General features: G+C 36.9%; 1 protein-coding gene across 3 annotated transcripts in view; it reads left to right on the plus strand.

Annotated features, from left to right (window-relative positions):
• The window catches only part of TRIM33 (tripartite motif containing 33), a 130,331-nt gene that overhangs the window by 49,853 nt on the left and 58,326 nt on the right, over positions 1-22,152 (plus strand). For all 3 annotated transcript variants that reach the window (XM_046006948.1, XM_046006946.1, XM_046006947.1), the window contains exons 2-4: positions 8,448-8,566; positions 8,970-9,114; positions 9,280-9,412. In XM_046006948.1, coding sequence (XP_045862904.1) covers positions 8,448-8,566; positions 8,970-9,114; positions 9,280-9,412 — 397 coding nt within the window. The remainder of the gene's footprint in view (positions 1-8,447; positions 8,567-8,969; positions 9,115-9,279; positions 9,413-22,152) is intronic.

Consider the following 22,152-nt stretch of genomic DNA (forward strand, 5'->3'; position numbering starts at 1 on the left):
GGCTTTTTTTTTTTTTTTTTAAGATTTTATTTTTGGGGTGCTTGGGTGGTTCAGTCGGTAGAGTATGCGACACTTGCTCTCAGGGTTGTAAGTTCAAGGCCCATGTTGGTCATGGAGCCTCATTTTTAAAAAAACGTTTTTAAGTAGAAACCTTTTACATCCACCATGGAGCTTGAACTCAAAACCCTGAGATCAAGCGTTGCATGCTTTGCAGACTGAGTTAGCTAAGTGCCTAGTGCTGGCTTTTAATGTAAATTGTACTTTTTGGGATTTGCAGTTGTAAGTGTTGAAATTGGTGTCCTGATCTGTGAAGTCCTTTTCTTCTGCTTGACCATAAATACTGGTATATTGAAGGGTATTGTACTGTCTTTGATCCTGTTCTCCCTTGCTAATCCTAACTTCAGATTTTAACTGGTTATATGCTGATGGTTCTTTCTATACGCTTCAGCTGCAGAACTATGCTAGTTAAACACAGTCTATCCAAAACTTATTCATTACATGCTAGCTAAAATTACTTTTCCCTCGTTTTGAATAATTGTGTAATTATCCATTCCAGAAACTGGCAAATCATCTAGAATTTCTAATATTTTTGTCTGCTGTAACTGGTACTGCTCCATCATCATGCAACTGTTATTCATTAATCAATTGATTCTGCCTCTTATTCATCCTCTGTATTTCTTTTATGATTGTCTTAGTTTAGTCTTTTATTTTGATACTAATAGATCAGCCTTTAGGGGCCTCTTTAGCATAGGTTTTAAGGGCACGAGTGTCGTCAGTTCAGAAGGTAAGTGGTTTCAGATCTTACCCCACTCCCCCATTTACATTGTCCTGTGACCTTGAGAACATTACCTGATTTCTCTGAAGTTCAATTTCCCCACCTTTCAAGTAGGGATGGTAATTGAACCTACTTTACAGAGGTGTTATGAACACTAACTGAACTAATACATAAAAATTTCACAATAAATACTAACTGGTCTTATAGTAAAACCTTGTATTAATGTAAATTTAGATAAAATTTGGTCATAATTGTCTCCTGTTCTCAGCACAATCTGAGAATGACTCAAACAGGCGGTTAAAATTCTTACTGGGGTGAGGGCAGAAGTATATGGTAGAGTAAGATTGGGAAATAAGACAAGGGATATGTGGTGGCAGGGAGTCCCTGTGTCCCCAGTAGTCTTGTCAGCCAGTTTTTGTGAATCAAATTGAAAAAAATGGAGGCGGCCAATAGAGTAGACATTCCTAGAACTCCTGGTATTTTAGAACAGTTTTCAAAATGTGGTCTTTAGAACACACTTAAGCATGGTACTAAACTATAGTCTTTGGACACTTGTTACTGGCTAGCTAAGAAAGTTTGCATAGTTACTTCTCGTTCCAACAGCTTGACTGTATTTTATGCAGTTGAATTTTGATGCCCTCACCTGTTTTTGTAAAGGCAGGATTTCACTTTATTTTTTCATTCATTCATTCATTCATTCTTTCATTCATTTTATTAAAGTAGGCTCCACATCCAGTGTAAAGCCTAGTGTGGGGCTTGAACTCAGAACCCTGAGATCAAGAAGGGAGCTGAGATCAAGAATCAGATGCTTAACTGACTGAGGTAGTCAGGGGCTGTTTACCTTATTTTATTTTATTTTTTTTAAAGACAGAGAGAGTCTTTTTTTTTTTTTAATATTTTATTTATTTGACAGAGAAATCACAACTAGGCAGAGAGGCAGGCAGAGAGAGAGGAGGAAGCAGGCTCCCCGCGGAGCAGAGAGCCCGATGTGGGGCTCGATCCCAGGACCCTGGGATCATGACCTGAGCTGAAGGCAGAGGCTTTAACCCACTGAGCCACCCAGGCGCCCCATGCTTACCTTATTTTTAATTAACTTTTTATCTCTTAACTTTCCCTTCATACTGTATTTATTTATTTTTTTTTAATTTTTTTTTTAAGATTTTATTTATTTATTTGACAGAGAGATCACAGGTAGATAGAGAGGCAGGCAGAGAGAGAGAGAGGGAAGCAGGCTCCCTGCTGAGCAGGGAGCCCCACGCGGGACTCAATCCCAGGACCCTGAGATCATGACCTGAGCCGAAGGCAGCGGCTTAACCCACTGAGCCACCCAGGCGCCCCCCTTCATACTGTTTTTAGAATGATTCATTCATTCATTCATTTATTTAGATTTTATTTATTTACTTGACAGAGTGAGAGAGCACAAGCAGGGGAGCAGCAGAGAGAGAGAGGAAGAAGCAGGTTCCCCACTGAGCAGTGAGCCTTATGCAGGACTTGATCCCAGGACCCTGGGATAATGACCTGAGCCAAAGGCAGACGCTTAACCATCTAAGCCCCCCAGACACCCTTAGAATGATTCTTTTAAAGCTGTAGTTTAATTGTAAGAGAATGTGTTATTGTAGTTTGATATTTTAATTTCATGTTTTTTATCTTCCTAAATTAATAATTATCTCTATATATTTACTTTTAACTCATGCATATTTAGATTTCAACATGTTCTGTTAATGGCTTTGCCAGTTATTTTTTTGCATCTCATCTCAAGACCATTTTTCCAATGAGGTGCTCGAACTCACAACTCCGAGATGAGGAGTTGTATGCTCTATCGACTGAGTCAGCCAGGGACCCCTGAATATTTTTCCATGTTCTTAAAGTCAGTAGTAGGTTAACCAGTATAAAATTATCAATTTGCAAGTCATAAGTAGTCTAAAATTGCCAGTTTTATATGGCTAAATTTAATGCTTATTAGTTCTTGTAGCAAAGAGCGGTATTGGTATGTCTGAAAATTTTATTTGCTTTTACTTTTGAATAGTATTATCAGGATATAGATCGCTGAGTTGACTTATTTTCTCTAAAAGCTTTTAAGATATCCCTGTTAACTTTTTTTTTTAACATTTTATTTTTTTTATTTGACACAGAGAGATCACAAGTAGGCAGAGGGGGAGGAGGAAGTGGGCTCCCCGCTGAGCAGAGAGCCTGATGCAGGGCTCTGTGGGCTCGATTGATTGGAGGACCCTGAGATCATGACCTGAGCCCAATGCAGAGGCTTAACCCTCTGAGCCACCCAGGTGCCCCAATCCCTGTTATCTTTTTGCATTGTTTTTTACTAATGAAGTCTGCTGTCAATGTGATTGTCTTATAGTAACTAGCAGTTAAGACTTTTTCTTCCATCTTTACTATATTTAGGTGTGAATTTATTTTTACTTATCCTGCTCAGGATTTGAATTGCAGTCTGGGGGCTCATTTCTTCAGTTCTGAAATTCTTAGCCATTATCTTCTTTAAATAGCATCTGTACCTCATTTCCTTCATGAACTTCTAGAACTTTTTTTTTTTTTTAAGATTTTATTTATTTATTTGACAGAAAGATCACAAGTAGTGGGAGAGGCAGGCAGGAAGGTGGCGGGGGTGGGGGGTAGGGGAGTGGAGCAGGTTCCCCACTGAGCAGAGAGCCCAATGTGGAGCTTGATCTCAAGACCCTGAGGTCATGACCTCAGCTGAAGGCAGAGGCTTAATCCACTGAGCCACCCAGACCCCCTAGAACTTTTATTTAATATGATACATACTGTAGTTTCTCATTCAGTGCTTCAGCTTTCTTTTCTTTTGTAGTTCCTTTTCTCTTTATCTCTGTGCTGCATATCTGTGTTCTACTTCATTAATTTCCTTTTCAGTTATCTCTTGTTTACTGTTTAACTTGTGTTTTGAGTTTATTCAGTACTATATTTTATTTGTCTTTGATTCTTTTTAGCTCTATTTTCACAGATTATTTGTCCCTTTAACCCCCTCAACATTGTACATATAATTTTTTTTTTTCTTTCCATTTGTACATATAAATTTTTGAAGTCTTTTTCGGATTGTTTTATTTTCTTTGGGTTAAGTTTTTTCTTTCTTGCCTTAATGTGTTTGTTAACATACTCTAATAGTATTGGGTTTCTTCATGTATTGTAATTTTATTTTATGAGCCTGTCTTTTTTTTTTTAAGATTTTATTTATTTATTCGACAGAGATCACAAGTAGGCAGAGAAGCAGGCAGAGAGAGAGGAGGAAGCAGGCTCCCTGCTGAGCAGAGAGCCCAGTGCAGGGCTCCATTCAGGGCTCGATCCAGGGCTCGATCCCAGGACCCTGGGATCATGACCTGAGCTGAATGAAGGCAGGGTCTTTAACCCACTGAGCCACCCAGGTGCCCCTTTATGAGCCTGTCTTAAGTTGGTGACCTACTTGTGCCCTGGAAAGTGTTCTAATGAGACAATTTTGTGTTGGTAAGGTTCCAGAGAAGCTTCTCTTTTTTTTGTTGTTGAATGACTATGTGAATTCACCTAAAAAGTAATCCCAGGAAGAGAAGTAGATATGAAGCAAAGATACTAACTTTTGTTTTGTGGACATTTTGTTTGGAGTTCTGAGTTGATTAAAGAAGGGTTTTATTTGTTATTACCTTTTTTTTTTTTTAAAGATTTTATTTATTTGTCAGAGAGAGGGAGTGTGCATAAGCAGGGGGAGAGGCAAGCAGAGGGAGAAGCAGGCTCCCTGCTCGCTGAACAAGGAGCCTGAATTGGGACTCTATCCCAGGACCCTGGGATCACAACTTGAGCCAAAGGCAGACACTTGAGGACTGAGCCACCAGGTGCCCCTCCGGTTCACCTTTTAACCTTTGTCTTTTTTCCTGTTCCCAGTAGTGGTACTTAAAACTAACCCCAGTGACCCATTTGTATCAGCTGATACTGGGCCACTTGAGTTTTGAGTTCCCTTTTGTTTCTGGAACTTCAGTTTTGCTTTTAAGTTGGGGACTCAGTTATATATTTTTCAAAATACATTTTAGTTTTTTATATTTTAGCTATTTCTGTGTTTAGCTGTTTCAGGTGGTCTTTCCATATCTGCTTAGTCATTGTTCTTGAATGGAAGTCCACATCAGTCAACTTATGGAAACTAAATTTCACTTAACACTGTGAAGATAAACTAGTTTGTAGACTTTTGGCCTTATAAAAAGAGTCCTCCTCTACCTTCCCCATAATTATGCATTTTAGTAAATTGGCATTTAAAAATAATCTAATAGGCCTGAAGTGAGTCTCTCAGAACTTGAAATTTAAAGTAATGAAATCCATTCTAGGGGTATTATACATAACGTTGGTCAGCAGCTTTGGCTTTGGAGTTTGGGTTTTAGTTTTGAATAATGATCCAAACTCACCATGACAACCAGCATTCAGTGACTGAGTCAGGAGCATAGTCATCTGATTTATACTAATTATAAGGGTATACTTACTCATAAACTCAAATGGAAAATGGCTCTTATTTTCAAAACAAATATTTATATAATTTTTAAATTTATTGACTAAATACAGAAACAGATAGCAGAAAGATCCCTGAAGAAGCTTCAATTCTTTTTGTTTTGGTGGTGAGATACTTTGGCTGCTGGGTAATCAGCAAATGTCAGGTTTAAGTCAGCCAAGGAATAGGATTTGCTGATATCTGTAGACTTGAATTTATTCCCTCTCATTGGAACTTCTTTTCATGCCTCAAATTTCTGAATTCCAAGCTTGTCTGAAAGTCTTTATGGAAAGTAAGAATCTTTCTCTGAGATGTACCTTTCCATTCCTTGTCTACTCTGGGCTGGGTTTCTTCTACAGTGTTTGTGTTATTTTGCTTCTACATTTCTTAAAATTGCATGTATACTGATTTGTGTGCATTGCTTCTTCCTTTGCCCTAATATTCTTGGATGTTTTTATCTCCAGATTCCTTAATAATATTTTAATAGGATAATATTTAGATATAGATGAATTTCTGTTGTCATAACTGTGATGTCTGCTTGAATTTTAAGAAATCTGAGAATCGGTTTACTGGGTTCAAAAAAACAAAGACTTACATCAAATTATCACTTATACAGGTATAATGGACACTTGATAATATTGTTTATTGCTCAACAAAAATATTCATTTATTGAGATGCTATAAATTTCTTAACTTCCTCAATATTTTACATATGTATATGTGGACATTCTTACACCTTTTATAACTTTTTTTTTTCATTTGTGAACTTTGCACTTGATATTCTTGGTTTGCATACTGTTTCTTCCTTTCCTAGTTGAGTTTGGAGTCACCCTCAGGCTCAGTGATTGGCAGGATTGATTCAGAAAAACTATTACTCTCATGGTTGCATTTTATTAGAAGGAGAGAAGAAATAGATTAAAATTAGCAAAGGTGCTTGGTATGAAGCTCAGGAGAAAATAGGTGCAAGCTTCCAGAGGTCTCCTTTCAAGGGAGTTGCACAGGGGATGCTTAGTTTTCAAGTTACTACATCTGACAATATGCAGGAATATTGCCAACCAGGAAAGATTACCTAAACCTCCATGTCTAGGTTTTTATTGGGGAATGGTTACAAAGAGGTGCATTCTCCATAGAACTCACACCGCCTCCTGAGACTCTAGCCACCCTTACCATTTGGTGTGACCAAATACGGGATGGCCCAAGGCCACAGGCATACAAAAACCGTCTTATCAGGTAGAATATTCCAAGAGTTAGAGGTCTTGTCACAGGAGCCATTCGAGGGCTGGTATTGGAGATAGGCCTTCCTTAGGTATGTACAGGATTTGAAGAACCAAGGTCAGTATACTTTCCTGCACACTAGTAAATGAATGTTAATTTTTCAAGACCATGTTTAAGTGTGATCTGTTAGTGAAAGCTTGCTTAATTTATTGTAAGTTAGTTGCTCCATAGTTTTGTTCCTATAATTACTTATAATTATCTCCTTTGTAGTTTTATTATACTCTGTGTTTCTTGAAAGGTTAGTAACTCAATGCCATCTAAAATATGGAAATACTTATATACCTTTTCCTCCTTTATCTTTCCCATACTGTTTCTTCCTTTGATTTGAAAATTTATTTTTATGTATTTCCTTTAAGCAACATCTTTGTATGTACTTTGTATTATAAAAACTATATTTTGTTTTCAAACATATAACTCTGAGTTTATTTTAACGGTGTATATATCATTTGGGAGGGTTTGTGCTGTGGTGAGTACTGTGAATTGTTTAAGACTGATGAATCACAGACCAGTACCCCTGAAACAAATAATATGTTAATTTTTTAAAAAGCACAAAAAGAAAAAAAAGCATTGTATATGTCTGTTGGGAGACTGATATTCCTACTTTAATTAATTTATTTAGAGAGTGTGTGCACATAAGCAGGGTTGAGGGTGGGGGAGTGGGGCAAAGGGAGAGGGAGAGAGAATCTCAAGCAGGCTCCATGCTTGGCATGGTTCAACCTCATGACCCTGAGATCATGACCTGAGTGGAAATCAAAAGTTGGATGCCTAGTGGACTGAACCATCCAGGTGCCCCCTGATATTCCTACTTTCAGAATGATGCTGTATTTAAGTTTCTGTTTTCTATTGCAGCTTCTATGTAAGGTTCTATAATTTGTATACTTAAAACTCTTGGGGATTCTGTTTATATCTGTGTATGGTTCTTCCTATAATTGTAAGTAGCATAAACTATAAAAAAATTACATACTAATCTTGAACCCTTTATTGACAGTAAGGATTGTATCATTTATGCTATATCCTAAGTTTCATGGCTGACATACTAGTTTGCTGTGTTGACTGTTGGTATTTTTAGTTTTTAACTTCCATAGGTTTATTTCTTCTCGTAGGTGCTAGATCACTAGGAGGTTCAGGCACATAGGATCTTTCTTCCCACATGAAAGTGAACTCAAGTAGTTCTGAACCAAATCAGAATTTATTAGGTGATAGATTGTGGTTTTTTATTGCTACTATAACAAAATTGCCATTAACTGGGTGGCTTAAAATAAAGCACATTTTAATCTCTTGCTGTTGTCAGTTTTACTGGGTTATGGTTAGGATGTCTGCTAGAGTCAAAGTGTAGTCAGGTCTGGTTCCTTCTAGAGGCTCTGAGGAGAAAATCCATTTTCTTGTCTTTTTCAGGTTATAGGGGCCACTTGTATTTCTTAGTTTATTGCTTCATCCCCAAGGCATAAGACTCCAATCTCTGCTTCCATTGTTAACCCCTTCTCCTTTTCGGTAGCCCAGTCTTCGTCTGTCTCCCTCTTACAAGATGACATTTAGGGCCCATCAAATAATTCAGGACAGCATATTCTCATCTGAAGAGCCTTAATTTAATTGTATCTGCAAAGTCACCTTTGCTCTATAAAGTGACACTGACAAGTTCCAAAGATTAAGATCTGAAAATCTTTGGGAGCCATTATTCGACTAACACATTGTAATAAAGCACTTGTAGAGTATAATAAATAAGTAAAGAGCTTTTTTTTTTGTATAAACACTTGTTTGTTTTCTCTTTCTAAATAGCATTATTTTCCTCCAATGGAGTAACTCACTGGATTATTTTACTCAGCTCTTAATGTTCATTTCTTTGGTCTTCATATGGGCATCATGCACAATTTCCTTATTTTTTTTCCCAAGGAATATTTTTTAATGTTTTTGTTCTGTGTTGTAGTTGGTGTAATACGGTGCCCAGTATGCCGCCAGGAATGCAGACAGATAGACCTTGTGGATAATTATTTTGTGAAAGATACATCTGAAGCTCCTAGCAGTTCTGATGAGAAATCAGAACAGGTATGCTTCTCAGTTTTTCTTTATATTCTTATCTTGGTATTGAAATGTAAATAATAAGAAAAATATGTTTGGGTAGTTACATGATAATAAGGTAGTTCAGGTATAGTCCTGTTTTTCCAATTGAAAATAAAGGCTCTTTATTCTGTACTCTCATAACTAATTAATGAAATGAAAAGTCATTACTTAAGAATTTAAATCTTGTGTAAGTTTTTGTGTTCTCAAGACTTAGATTTTTACTTACTTGAATGTTTGATATGGAAGGAACAGGATTTTATTGAAGATAAATGGATAACAAACTAATTTTATTCTAGTCATTTAGTATATTTGAGAGCAGGTCAGTTTTTATTTTGTGGATTTATATTGTGTAAATTTGATGTAGATTAGTATTTATTTTCTCTTTCAGGTATGTACTAGTTGTGAAGACAATGCAAGTGCAGTTGGCTTTTGTGTAGAATGTGGAGAGTGGCTATGTAAGACATGTATTGAAGCACATCAAAGAGTAAAATTCACTAAAGATCACTTGATCAGAAAGAAAGAAGATGTCTCAGGTAAGACAGAAGCAGTTTTGTTGATTAATATACTATTAATCTCTCTCTTTTACCTCACAGTATTTCTATTTATTCTTCATATGCTTTGGACATCAATATTAATAAGAATTTAGAAAGTTAGATAAAAATTTTTAGTTTAAAAATATATGTTTTATTTTACTGCAGAATCTGTTGGAGCATCTGGTCAGCGCCCTGTTTTCTGCCCTGTACACAAACAAGAACAATTGAAACTTTTCTGTGAAACATGTGATAGATTGACATGTAGAGACTGTCAGCTATTGGAACACAAAGAACATAGGTACAGAAGTCATAATTGCTTAACAAGAAATCTTATTAAAATGTTTTGTAAAATTAATTATTATTACTTAATCCATAATTTTGTTTGTTAGCATTTTCTTAATTTTATAAATTTCTTAAAGCAAGATATGTTTTTGATGAATTATTTAATGGTTTCCATATTCATATATGATTATCTTATGAATATTTGTTAAAAATGTATCATTACATTTGGGTTTTCAAGAAAGAGGTTGTATTATTTCTTTATTTGCTGTGCTTCTGGTTTAGATAAGCTTTTTTTCAAGTATACTATGGTATTTAAGCCCTAGGCTATAATCTAAAAAGGTAATATTCCTGCAGGAATGGCTGATACACATTTTTTAAATTTTTTTTTTAATATTTTTTATTTATTTGACAGAGAGAAATCACAACTAGGCAGAGAGGCAGGCAGAGAGAGAGGAGGAAGCAGGCTCCCTGCGGAGCAGAGAGCCTGATGTGGGGCTCGATCCCAGGACCCTGGGATCATGACCTGAGCCGAAGGCAGAGGCTTTAACCCACTGAGCCACCCAGGCGCCCCTGGCTGATACATATTTTAACATCAAAGCATAACTGTACTGATTTCATGTTAGATATAAACCCCTTGTTTTTCTGCAAACTATGTGTCTAAGCAAGCATAGTTACCAATTTTTTAATACATAGCTTTCTATTTCAACCCTATTTATGTCCTCAGAATTCAATACTGTTCACTTATAATGAGTTTATTACGTTTGAATTCTTCTGGAAATGTACTAAAATTTCTAGTTAGGAGTGTAACAGTCCTCCAGAAAATTTTCCAATTTCTATTAAATTGTATGTAGTTTAAAAGGTGATCTTGCTTACCCATAGTCCAGCCTTTTCTAAAGTGTGGTTGCAGTACTTCTGCTGATTTGATGGAAATAGGTTTTATGAATCTCCTGCCAGAAAAGAGTAGGTTAAGTTGGATTAACCACATTTAAATGTGTTTCTTAACTGTAGGATGTCTTAGTGCTTTTAATTCCTTAAGTTCATTGAAATTCATTAGAATCCTCTTAAAGGGGGAATACATTAGCCCTAATAGCTGACAATTATGCTTTCGTAGTTTGTGTGAGGCACTTTTCTGAATGCTGCATGTTTGTTTAATTCACACCCAACTATCCATGAAGTGAATTAGTATTGGTATCATGACTGTTTAAAAGGTGAGAGAGCCTACTTACAGAAAGCTTTAGTAATCTGTACAGGGTCTCACCATAGGTAGCAGAGCCTGGGTTTGAACACAGGTGGTTGGATCTATATTAAGCCTGTATGTTCATTGTCTTCCATATGATATATAGATGTAGACACAGTGTATGGAATCTCAGACTTGACCACATGAAAGTAATGATCTTTGGTTTTTTTTTTTACTGTTCTATAGAACATTTGTTTAGAATTGCTACTTTAAACTTTTGTAACCTTCATTTGTTCCCAAATGTTTCGTCTTACCTGCAAGTTGGCTGGTTCACTTGAAGTGACTAATCTTGTAGATGCCTTCACCTTAGGGCCAAATTTTACCATTGATTGTTTTGTAAAAATCTCAATTAAGACATTAGATTATCATTCTCACAGCTGCAGTCAGTCAGATCTTTGAGCACTTGGGTTACTTACACTTTTTAAATTGTTGGTGAGAAGCAAAAAGAGAAGGAAGATGGATCCTTTTTCCCAATGAAAGCATCATTTCACTTGTCCTTCCCTCACAGTTTAACTTTCCTTTGCCACTTAGTTTCAGGTCCTAATCATCTCTTGAATGTTTTCTCCCTTTTCTTTAGCTCACCCTATATTTTTTCCAGGATAGACTCTTATAGAACTCATGTTGTTGAACTATTTTATTCATTCATTCATTCATTCAGAAATGAATGAGAGGGAGAGTGGGAGAGAGAATCTCAAGCAAACTCCATGCCCAGCCCAGTACAGAGCCTGACATAGGACTTGATCTCATGACCCTGAGATCATAACCTGAGCTGAAATCAAGAGTTGGACGCTAAACTGACTAAGCCACCCAGGTGTCCCTGTCATTGCACTTTAAAACCCTAGGTTCCTATTACTACAACACACTTAGAGTTGATCTCCCTCCTTTGAGTTTTACCTTGTCAAATTCATTCTGTCCATGTTGCTGGCAGGATCATTTTGCTAAAATAGAGTCCCTCCTCACCCCTCACCCCCCTTTTAAAACACCTTTCAGTGGTTACCCCATCGCTAAAGTTTTGGGTGTTTAATATAGCATACATTATTGAGTCATACTAATCTTTTCTCTTTATCATCTGTACAAAGTTAGGAAACAGCCCACAGACTACTTTCATTTCTGACATCAACCGCAGAGTTTAATAAAAACCCTAATGGGAAAACAGCAGCAGTTCAGCTCATCAATATGATTTGTTATTACCATCTCCAATTTAGAGCCTTCTGAACAGGATGCTGTCTGTTCACCTTGGAACTGTTATCCATAAGCCATTTTGTGCCCCCTCTCTCTTTTAAATTTAAATTTATTAGTTCAGTTTTGAAGTGTAGTTGACAGCCAAGCAGCTATTTTTTGGTTCTCAGAGAGCTGATCATAGGGCACCACCCATATGATTCTAGGATTCAGCAACTCCTTGAGTGGTTTTAAAGTTATCATTGGGGGAAAAGAGGCTATTTGCTCATAAATACAATAAATAACACTTAGCATCCTGCTGGTCACACGTTACTGAACAAACCCATTTCTGTTTTATACTCTTCTGGGCACTGTCTGCCTGCCTTTCTTCCTTCCTTCCTTCCTTTTATTTATTTAGTTAGTTGAGAGAGAGAGAGCACAAGCAGGGCAAGCAGAGGGAGAAAGAGAAGCAGACTTACTTTCTAGCAGGGAGCCAGTTACAGACTTGATCCTAGGACCCTGAAATCATGACCTGAGCTGAAGGCAGATGCTTAACCGACAGAGCCACCCAGGAGCCCTAGTCACAGCCTTCCTTACTAGACTATTCCTCTGTTGTCCAATACGTTGTGTGTTTCATGTTGCAGACTTATATTATGTCCTTCAGTCATAGAGTCAGCCTCAATGTCCAATAGCAAATTACTAATTTTCTCTCAAGTGGCATATATTTTAACATGGTATCCAGAAATTTTCTGGTCCAAAATCCCAATTGTTCCTGCTTAGTGGCATTCACTGGCTTTGCCATAAGCCCCAGTCCACATAAATATGTGTTGTTGACAGTCCCCAAATCATGTCCAGCTGTGTATTGTAGGGGCCCAAGAGCATGGAGTGATAGATTAGTTTTTGCATTTGAAACATGGCCTACCTTTGTTCAGGATCCCATTCAATACAGCCTTCTTTTGGATAGTTGTGTTGATTGGTGCTGTTGATATTCCCAGATGTGGAATATGTTTCCTTCAGAAATCAAATATACCATCAAACGTTGGGCTTTTTGTTTAGTTTAGGGATAGGTGGCAAAAACAATTTATTTTTCTTGACCTGTGGAATGTCAAGGTTTGCACTTGACTAGATTATCCCTAAGAATTTTACCAGTTTGGGCAGGTCCTTGGACCTGGTGGATTTATTAACAGCTTCTTTTAGTTATATATGTCCTTCTTATATTTAAGTCCGTTGTACCTTTATCTTTAGTTTGTGGTATTGTCATGGTATCATCAAAATGTGTATCCCTTCTAACCACCGTATACCAGTAAGCTGGTGAATTTAAGTAACCCTTTGGCAGCATAGTAAACGTAAATTGGGACCTTTCCATGTGAAGGAAAATTGCTATTGGCTTTTTGGGGGGGACAGATTGAGGCGGAAAAGAAAAAAACATATACAGGATCATTTACTGAGTATCATTCTCTTAGCCTGCTATATATTTTTTTCTACTATTGAAATCGTATCAGGGACTGCTGATGTTAAAGTACGGGCTCTACTTTATTATAGCTTTATAGCCTACTGTTAGGCTTGATGAGCCATCCATTTTTTTTCACAGGCTACATATACATTGTTATTGTTTAGAGAATTCATTGGTACCAGACTCTGGCTTATTATAATTTATCATTAGAGTGGTAATCTATCACCAGGTATCATATACTGTCTCAAATTAAGTTTTGTGGGCTCAGTTTCATTGGTTCCCATTTTAGCATGTCTAATCAAGACTGGCCTTTAGGTGAATTTATATGCCTTTTGTTTTACAATACCAGTCAGATATAACATCCATTCCAATAATACAGTCATGTGAAGGAGATGTAACCACTTCACAGAAAGTCTGTTCTGACATTCCAACTTTCATCCAAATTTTTGTCTTAATCCTGTTAACTATTGCTTCTCCCAATCTAACTGTAGCTCCCCATTAGGACTTCCAACAGATTTTAGAATTATAGTGCAGTGGGTTCTCATGTTAAGGAGTGCCAGAAATGTCTCTTATCCACTCCCTGGCTATTTCACCCACACAAATGCATATTAACTTGGTTCTCCATGGGTTGAACCAGAAGACCCTTGCCTTTCCTTCAGTCTTCAATTTGATTAATTTATAGGATAGTTACCCCTGGTAATTCTGGGTCTGGTTTTTTTTACTATCTTCTTTATCCTCTGGCTTTTAAAATTTCTCTAAAATGGGGGCTAATACAGCAGAGCTGTTTAGGGCCCTTTAATGTTGGGGAGCAGCAAAAACTTTCATTGGTCCACCGGATGACCTCTAGTCATGCTACATCAAGATCTTTGTTCCAGCCTCATCAATATCTGCTTTATTCATCCCATTTTTTTTTTAAGATTTTATTTTTTTATTTGACAGACAGAGATCACAAGCAGGCAGGGAGGCAGGCAGAGAGAGAGGAGGAAGCAGGCTCCCTGCTGAGCAGAGAGCCCGATGCGGGGCTCGATCCCAGGACCCTGGGATCATGACCTGAGCCAAAGGCAGAGGCTTTAACCCACTGAGCCACCCAGGTGCCCTATTCATCCCATTTTTTAATAGCCATCTGAAGATTTCTATCTTGCTGTGTTAAATCCCTTGACTCTCCCATTTGTTTTTTCCTATTTTCTCAAGAATTTCTCTAATTTTCTTAGCATCTAAGGCGCATATTGGGAACCTGAGAAAATAGATCTGATAAGGGGTTTTCAGGTTGTTGCTAAATATTGCGGCAGTAAGGTTCCATGGGGTGCCCATGTGAAAGAGTCCCCCTTAATCACAGTAAGAATCATACTCAGTAGGTGAATATCCTGTTTTTCATAATGCCAATCCAGTATGCCTTGCATAAGAAATGGGTGGGGAATCTCCACATTTATAGGAGTACAGTCCTTTTCCTGTATTTCAGGGTCAATAAATTTTATGGGATCATTTATCTAGTCTACTAGGTTAGTTATCCACTTGGGAATGACCTCCTGTGAGTCTGAATTATGTATAGCCATCTTTGGTTGTTCACTGCTGAGTTGTGTGTCCTGCATCAGCTCAAACTTTGCTCTCTTCTATTTTGAATCATTCAGAATCAATGGTACTGCTTCCAGATAATCACTCTCATAGTATTTTAGTATAGGTTTTTCTTCGAGAAACATTGATCTACAAAATGAGACATTCCTTTGGACTGTACTCTTTGATTTTACTAGTTTCTTGATTTTGTCTTTTCCTCAGTTGGACTACATTCTGTGACCAGAGGTCATTGAGGTACTCTCTGTTTTCCCAGAGTACTTTTTCCCTTTGGAGTGACCCTGAGGCTTGAAGTGGCCGTAGTTCAGATTAGCTGAAACCTAAGCTTTGCCCAGTGTCAGTATCTGTCCCAGCACAGTGTTCATTTTAGCTACTGCAGAATCAATAACCAAATGATTGTATAACTAACTTGTTTCTTACTGGTTTGCATTTCCTTTTTTTCCAGGGAGTCAACTCCTAGGGAGTTGGGTCTACGTTTCTAAATTCCACTGATAACTTAACCCTAGTAACTTTAGCTGTAGTTTTATACCACAAATGACTAGGTAGTCATCTAGGAATCAAAGGTTCATAAACCCCTGTTTTCTCATCCTTCCTTTTCCCAAGCCTCCTATTTCAGTGAGTCAGGATCATTCTAGTGACTCCCATTTCTGATACCAACTATGAAGTTAAAGAACAATGCACAAGTGCCCCCTCACTTTTGACACCCAAGTGCAGAATTTGAAGAGCACCCAAACCACTTTTTTTTTAGAGAGGGAGCACACACAAGTGTGTGCATGCACAGGGGGAAGGGCAGAGGAGAGAGAGACAATACCAAGCAGGTTCCATGTTCAGCACGGAACCCAGTGCAGCAGGGCTGTATCTCACAACCCTGAGATCATGACCTTAGCTGAAATCAGCAGTTGGATGTTTAAACAGCTGAGCCACCCAGGTGCCCACCAAAACAACCTTCTGACACCTGTTGTAAGTTGAGGATTTCCTGAGGCTACTGTCAGGTTCAGTAATTTGCTAGAACTCACTGGAAGTTGTTATACTGAAAGGATAGTGTAGGGATACAGATTAAAATCATTCAAGGAAAGATGTATGGTGCAAAGTAAAAGGAGTGTTCCAAGTGTGGAGGTTCCAGTTGTCTTCTCTCAGTGGAATCTTGGACATAATTAACTCTTCCCAAAAATGATATGTGACAGTATGCAGGAATATTGCCAACCAAGGGAGCTTGTCTGACCCTGGGTGTCTAGAATTATAAATATAAAATTTGTGATGTAAGTTTATAAAATTTATAAAAATTGGAGCTTTGTCATGTAGAACAGGTTTCACTCTCAGTGTGACTGACTTGTCTCTAGCCCCTCCTGAGGTTGAGCTGGTTTTGGGTGACCTAAAGCTCCTGCTATAAACCATATCTTTAGCATGTAGGCCAAAGTGCCAGGTAAACAAAGTAGTTTTATTAGGTAGTACATTTCAGAACTCCTAATAACTGAGACAAAACCCTGACCCCTATTTGTTAAGGTTAACTCATTATTACAGTTTGTTAACTCCTACTTGTGCTCTTAACAGTAGCAAATCCTGTTTTAAACTCTCTGCCTTTACAAATGCTATTTCTTAACTTATAAACACATTCCTTATCTGTCAGAAATAGTTATCCTTAAAAAATCTTAAAAAAAAAAAAAAAAATCTTCTCAAGGGGCACCTGGGTGGCTCAGTGGGTTAATAAGCCTCTGCCTTTGGCTCAGGTCATGATCTCAGAGTCCTGGGGATCAAGCCCTGCATTGGGCGCTCTGCTCAGCAGGGATCCTGCTTGCCCCTCTCTGTCTGCCTACTTGTGATCTCTGTCTGTTAAATAAATAAATAAAATCTTAAAAAAAAAAAAAAGGATCTATTTACCCTTAAAACCAGTTCACTTTTGGTATGTCATCTTCACCAACAGTTTTTGCTTCATCTTCCCCACTCGTTTTTCCTTCCTGGACTTTAAGGTCTTTTTTTTTTTTTTTTTTTTTTAAAGATTTTATTTATTTATTTGACAGACAGAAATCACAAGAGAGGCAGGCAGAGAGAGAGGAAGGGAAGCAGGCTCTCCGCTGAGCAGAGAGGCCGATGCGGGACTCGATCCCAGGATCCTGAGATCACGACCCGAGCTGAAGGCAGCAGCCCAACCCACTGAGCCACCCAGGCGCCCCTAAGGTCTTTTACGACTGGTTCTTCAGGGGTCTCAATTTCCTGTATGTTTATTGATCAAGTCAGGTTTCCCATCTCCTCTTGAGTCAGATTGTGATAATTTATAGTTTCTTAGAAAATTACCTATTTATTAGAAATTTTAAAAACATTCAGTTAGAGTTAAATAGCATTAAGATTTTACAAAAATCTCTGGTTATATCTCTTGTTTATAATGTTGTATAGTTGAGTTTATTTTCTTTTTCCTTATTAGCCTGGCCATAGATTTGAGTCTTTTTATTATTTGAGTGATACAGTTCTTAAAGTCACTTATTCTGTTCTTTAAAATTGTTATAATTCTCAGAGCTCTCTTAAATCTTTGTTCTTAGTTTGGTTTTGTTGTACTTTTCTTAGATTCTTACATTGAATGTTTAGTTTATCAAAAAGATTTAATCTCATTCCATAATCATTATTGACTCATACAGTCTGTGTAGTTTTGGGTCCTCTCCACCCCCTTTGAAAAATAATTGCTTTATATTATAGTGATAAAGATGAACTCTGTGTGTATGCCTGTGTATCTTTTTTTATAAAAAGATTTATTTATTTTAGAGAGAGCAGATGTGCACTTGAGTGAGGGGATGGGCAGAGGGAGAGAATCCCAAACGACTCCCTGGTGAACATGGAACCTCATGTGGGGCTCAGTCTTATAACGCTGAGATCATGACCTGAGCCAAAACGAGTGGGGTGCTTAACCACTTAACCAACTGGGTCACCCAGGCACGCCATATATATATATTTATGTGCATGCTCTCTCCCACTCTTAAAAAATATATATATAATATATATAATAATAAATAATATAAAATATATTATTTATATAATATAATATTATATATTAAAATAGATAATTTATAAAATACATATAAAATATATATTTATATAAATTATATATTTTAATATATTATATATCTATATATAATATTTATATTTATTTTATTTACACATTTATATAATTTATATAATATAAATAATATTTATATTATATATTTTTATATTTTATATATTATATATTATATATATATTTTAAGAGTGGGAGAGAGCATGCACACAAGTATAGGAGAGGGGGCAGAAAGAGAGAGAGAATCTTAAGCAGACTCTGGAGCTCGATCTCATGATCTGAGATCATGATCTGAGTCAAAAATCAAGAGTCGGACACTTAATTACTCAACTACCAGGTGCCTCTGTGCATCTTTTAAATGCAGAAAGTGTAGTACCAACTTTTAGAAGCTGGCTGTAGGGATTGAATGAGAATTTTACCTGTAAAGTGGTTAGCATAGTAAGTACCCAATATTAGTTTAGCTATTAGTATTAACATTGTGACCTATATTTTCTTTTTTCTCTCTTTTTACAAACATTGTATTGAAGTCTTTGGTGTTTATGGCTTTATTCTTTATGGCATTGGAAGTTCTCAAAAAGAAAACAGCTATAGAACTTTATGAAATTTTGTACAATTTTGAACATTACATGGTTTCTAGCTCTACCATGGGATTATCCCATCTCCCTCTATAATTCTGTTCACCTTAATGAATGAAATAAGTATAGACTTAAAAAAAATCAAAATGAGGGAAGAGACACCAATGGATATTTTAGTGAATTTTTCAAAAGCTGGGAAATGGATTGAGTATATGGTGGATCTGATGATAATTGACCTAGTAGAGTTGAATGAATAACAACCCAAGGGCTGGCAAAGGAGATATATAAAGGAAGCTATGAGATTTAATTCCTAGAAACCTATTAAGATCAGGATTTAGAGATGATAGGTATCATAGAATTTGGGCTTACTCTCTTTGGTGATACTAGGTCTAGATGGAGAGTGGGGATGAGGTACATGACTGACGTCGGGGGAGGTTAAATGTAAGTCTGCATTAAACTGTGGGATCTTTACTTTCCCTGACTTGCTTCCATATTGCTAATGGTGACTGTTCTTTTGTTTGTTTTTGTTTTGTTTTGTTTTTTAATTATTCTTTGCTATCCTCCTCTCTGTAATTAGATCTTTTCATTCTCTGGAGAAAGTGATCAGAAGAGACCTCTAAATGTTGACATTTGGGGTTCATTTCTAATTAAGAAGATTGCCTTAAGTGAAGCCTATCAGTTCATAGTTTTGTTCTCACACAAGACTCTAAGCAGTTTTATTTTTTTTTTAAATGTATTTCAATGTGAATGGATGAAAGGATCATCTGACACTTGAATAGAGCCACCCTCATGTACCATATGCCTTACATTGTGGGCTATGTTGAGAATTCTTAACTCTTCCCTCTCTTGTCTGCTTCACATGTAGACTGGAAAAGCTAAATATTTCCTTTCTCAGCATTTCTGGCTTTTGGGTAGCTCTGATCCCCAGTTTATGCCCATAAAATGTAAGTGGAATTTTGCTTAGTTTGTGATTTTTAAAAGGGACAAATGTTGCTGGTGTCAGCTTTTTTCCATCTTTTTCCTTCCTTGATTAGGATGTGATGCCTGGTACTGTGACACCATTATATGCTCATGAAGGTAAAGCCAAGATCATCTCAGAGACTGTCACTTTGATGTTGTTCAACTAGCACCATTAGCTACATCTGGTCTTGTTACATGTGTCTTTATTAGTCACTGCAGCTGTACACATTTCTGATTGACACAGACACCCACATGAAAGAGACCGAAACACTGAGTAAGAGGGCCACGAAGGGCATAAGATAATATAGGAACAAAAGGAAATGTAAAATCAAACAAAATTTTGACATCCTTAAAAATATGATAAGCTATTGGTCACAAAGTAAGGATAGAATCTTTGAAAAAGAAATCATTAAGAAAGAGCTCTTAGAAGCATGAGAGCTGAAATAAAAAATTAATAGGTTTTGTAGCTAAATTAGTCTCCTAGATAAATTCTAGTTAGAAAATAGAGCAAAAATAGAAAAGACAGATAAGAAAATGACAAGATACCAAGAGCCAGCAATACAAATTATAGAAAAAGAAATGATCAAATAAGTAATACAAGAAACTCTCCTAAGAACCTAGAGTTGCCATCTGAAATGACCTATTATTTGATTAAAAAAAAACGTACAAAAAAGTATATCTCACCATAAAATGACAGTATGCTATGGAATAAAATGAAGATCAGCAAAATTTCCAAAGTAGGCAACATGTAATGAAATGGGAATCTAAATAGGATCCTTAAAAATAGCAATACCAGGAGACAGAAGATGGAACAGTGATTTAAGAAGTTGGGAGCTGGGGCGCCTGGGTGGCTTAGTGGGTTAAAGCCTCTGCCTTCGGCTCAGGTCATGATCCCAGGGTCCTGGGATCGAGCCCCACATCAGGCTCTCTGCTCAGCGGGAAGCCTGTTTCCTCCTCTCTCTCTCTCTGCTTGCCTCTCTGCCTACTTGTAATCTCTGTCAAATAAACAAATAAAATCTTAAAAAAAAAAAAAAAAGAAGTTGGGAGCTGAGAGGGAAAGATTTTCAATAGATACCTGTAGCTAATAGCTAGATTTCTATAGCTAAATTGTTACTATTTTTTCAAGATTTTTTTTTTTTAATTTTTAAGTAATCTACCCCCAACATGGGGCTCAAATTCACAACCCCAAGATCAAGAATCACTTCACCGACTGAGCCAGCCTGGTGCCCCTTCTGTAGCTAAATTATTAATGTGAAAGTAGGATGTAGACATTTTTCAGCATGCAAGGACTCAGAAACTGCCTCCCATGCACCTCTTTCTGGAGCACTATTAGAGAATGTGATCCACAAAAATGTCAGTCAGCCAGAGAGTAAATGATGAATTGTGAATGTCATTCTGAGTGACAACTATACAGTAGCTAGTTTAACTGAAGCATTAAGATTGAGGATATCTCCAGGAAAAAAAATTTAAAAATGAAACCACTTCTAATAAATTTGGTATTCTTAGGTCATTTGAAAAATAATATTGACAGATTTTTGACTTATCAGATGGAACATGAGATTAATTAGGGATTGGTAAATTGAAAATTAAACAAAGGAACACAGAGGACATTCATTAATTCAAAAAAAGTTCTATAAAGAAAAGAATTTATTCTTATTATATTCCTTGGCTTATCATTGGACAATATTTACTTACTCATTTATTCAGCAAATAATTGCATGCCTACTGAGTGCTAGGCATGTTATATTTCATTGAGCAAATTAAACTTATTGCCCGTAAGGACCTAATTTTTCATAAGAGTCAAGCAAGTAGTAAATATATCAGATGCTGATTGTTACAGAGAAAAATAAAAGCTGGGAAGTCAGGACAGGGTATGTGGATGTGAGTGTTTTTATTTTAAATAGGATAGTTTCAAAAGGTTTCCATGATGAGGTAGACTTTGAGTAGAGATCGAAGGAAGAATGGGAGCAACCCTGCTTAAACTTGGCAAGCCAGGGAGCGTGTTTCAGATAGAGAAAGCAACTGGCAAGGGCCAGAGATCTTAGCGTACTTGACTTCCTTGAGGAGCTACATGTCTGAATGGAATGAACAAGGGGAAGATTGGTATCAGGTGAGGTTAGAGAGGCAGAGAGGGCCAACTTACTGAGTGCTTTGTAGGCCATTTTAAGAATGCTGGCTTTTAGTCTGAGTAAGACACTCAAGCCTTTGAGTAGCAGAATAATCAGTAGTAACTGATTATTGTCTTCAAATGATCTTGCTGTCTGTAGTGAAGAGAGATTAAAGGGGCACAAAGATAGAATTAGGAGATGAGTTAGGCTGTTTTCAGTAATTTAGACAAGATAGGGATGGTGTAGACTAGAGTGCTAACATTGGAGATAGTAAGATGTGATCAAATTCTACGAATGCTTGGAATTTGGATTTAATACCTGAAATTGTGATGTATGGGTCTGCTGATGTATGAACTCATACATCATGAGTTGGAGGGGTATCACTAACACCTAGAGTTTTGGCTTTTAGGTTACTAAGAGTAAGTGGAAGGATAGGATCGAATTTACTGAAGTGGAGAAGACTATAGGAAGATATGGTTTGTTAGGTGTTTTTAGGGAATTGGTAGTCACGTTTTGGTGATATTAAATTTGAGATCTTAAAATAATGTAAACACCAACTATTTTAATGATAAAATTAGATTGGGCATGATAGAAGTAAGGGAGATGGTAGTATAAATGTTGAATTTTTTACTGTCTAAAATTGATAAAACCCT

Source organism: Meles meles, chromosome 1, assembly GCF_922984935.1.
Source record: "Meles meles chromosome 1, mMelMel3.1 paternal haplotype, whole genome shotgun sequence".
In the NCBI taxonomy this organism is placed as follows: Eukaryota; Metazoa; Chordata; class Mammalia; order Carnivora; family Mustelidae; genus Meles; species Meles meles.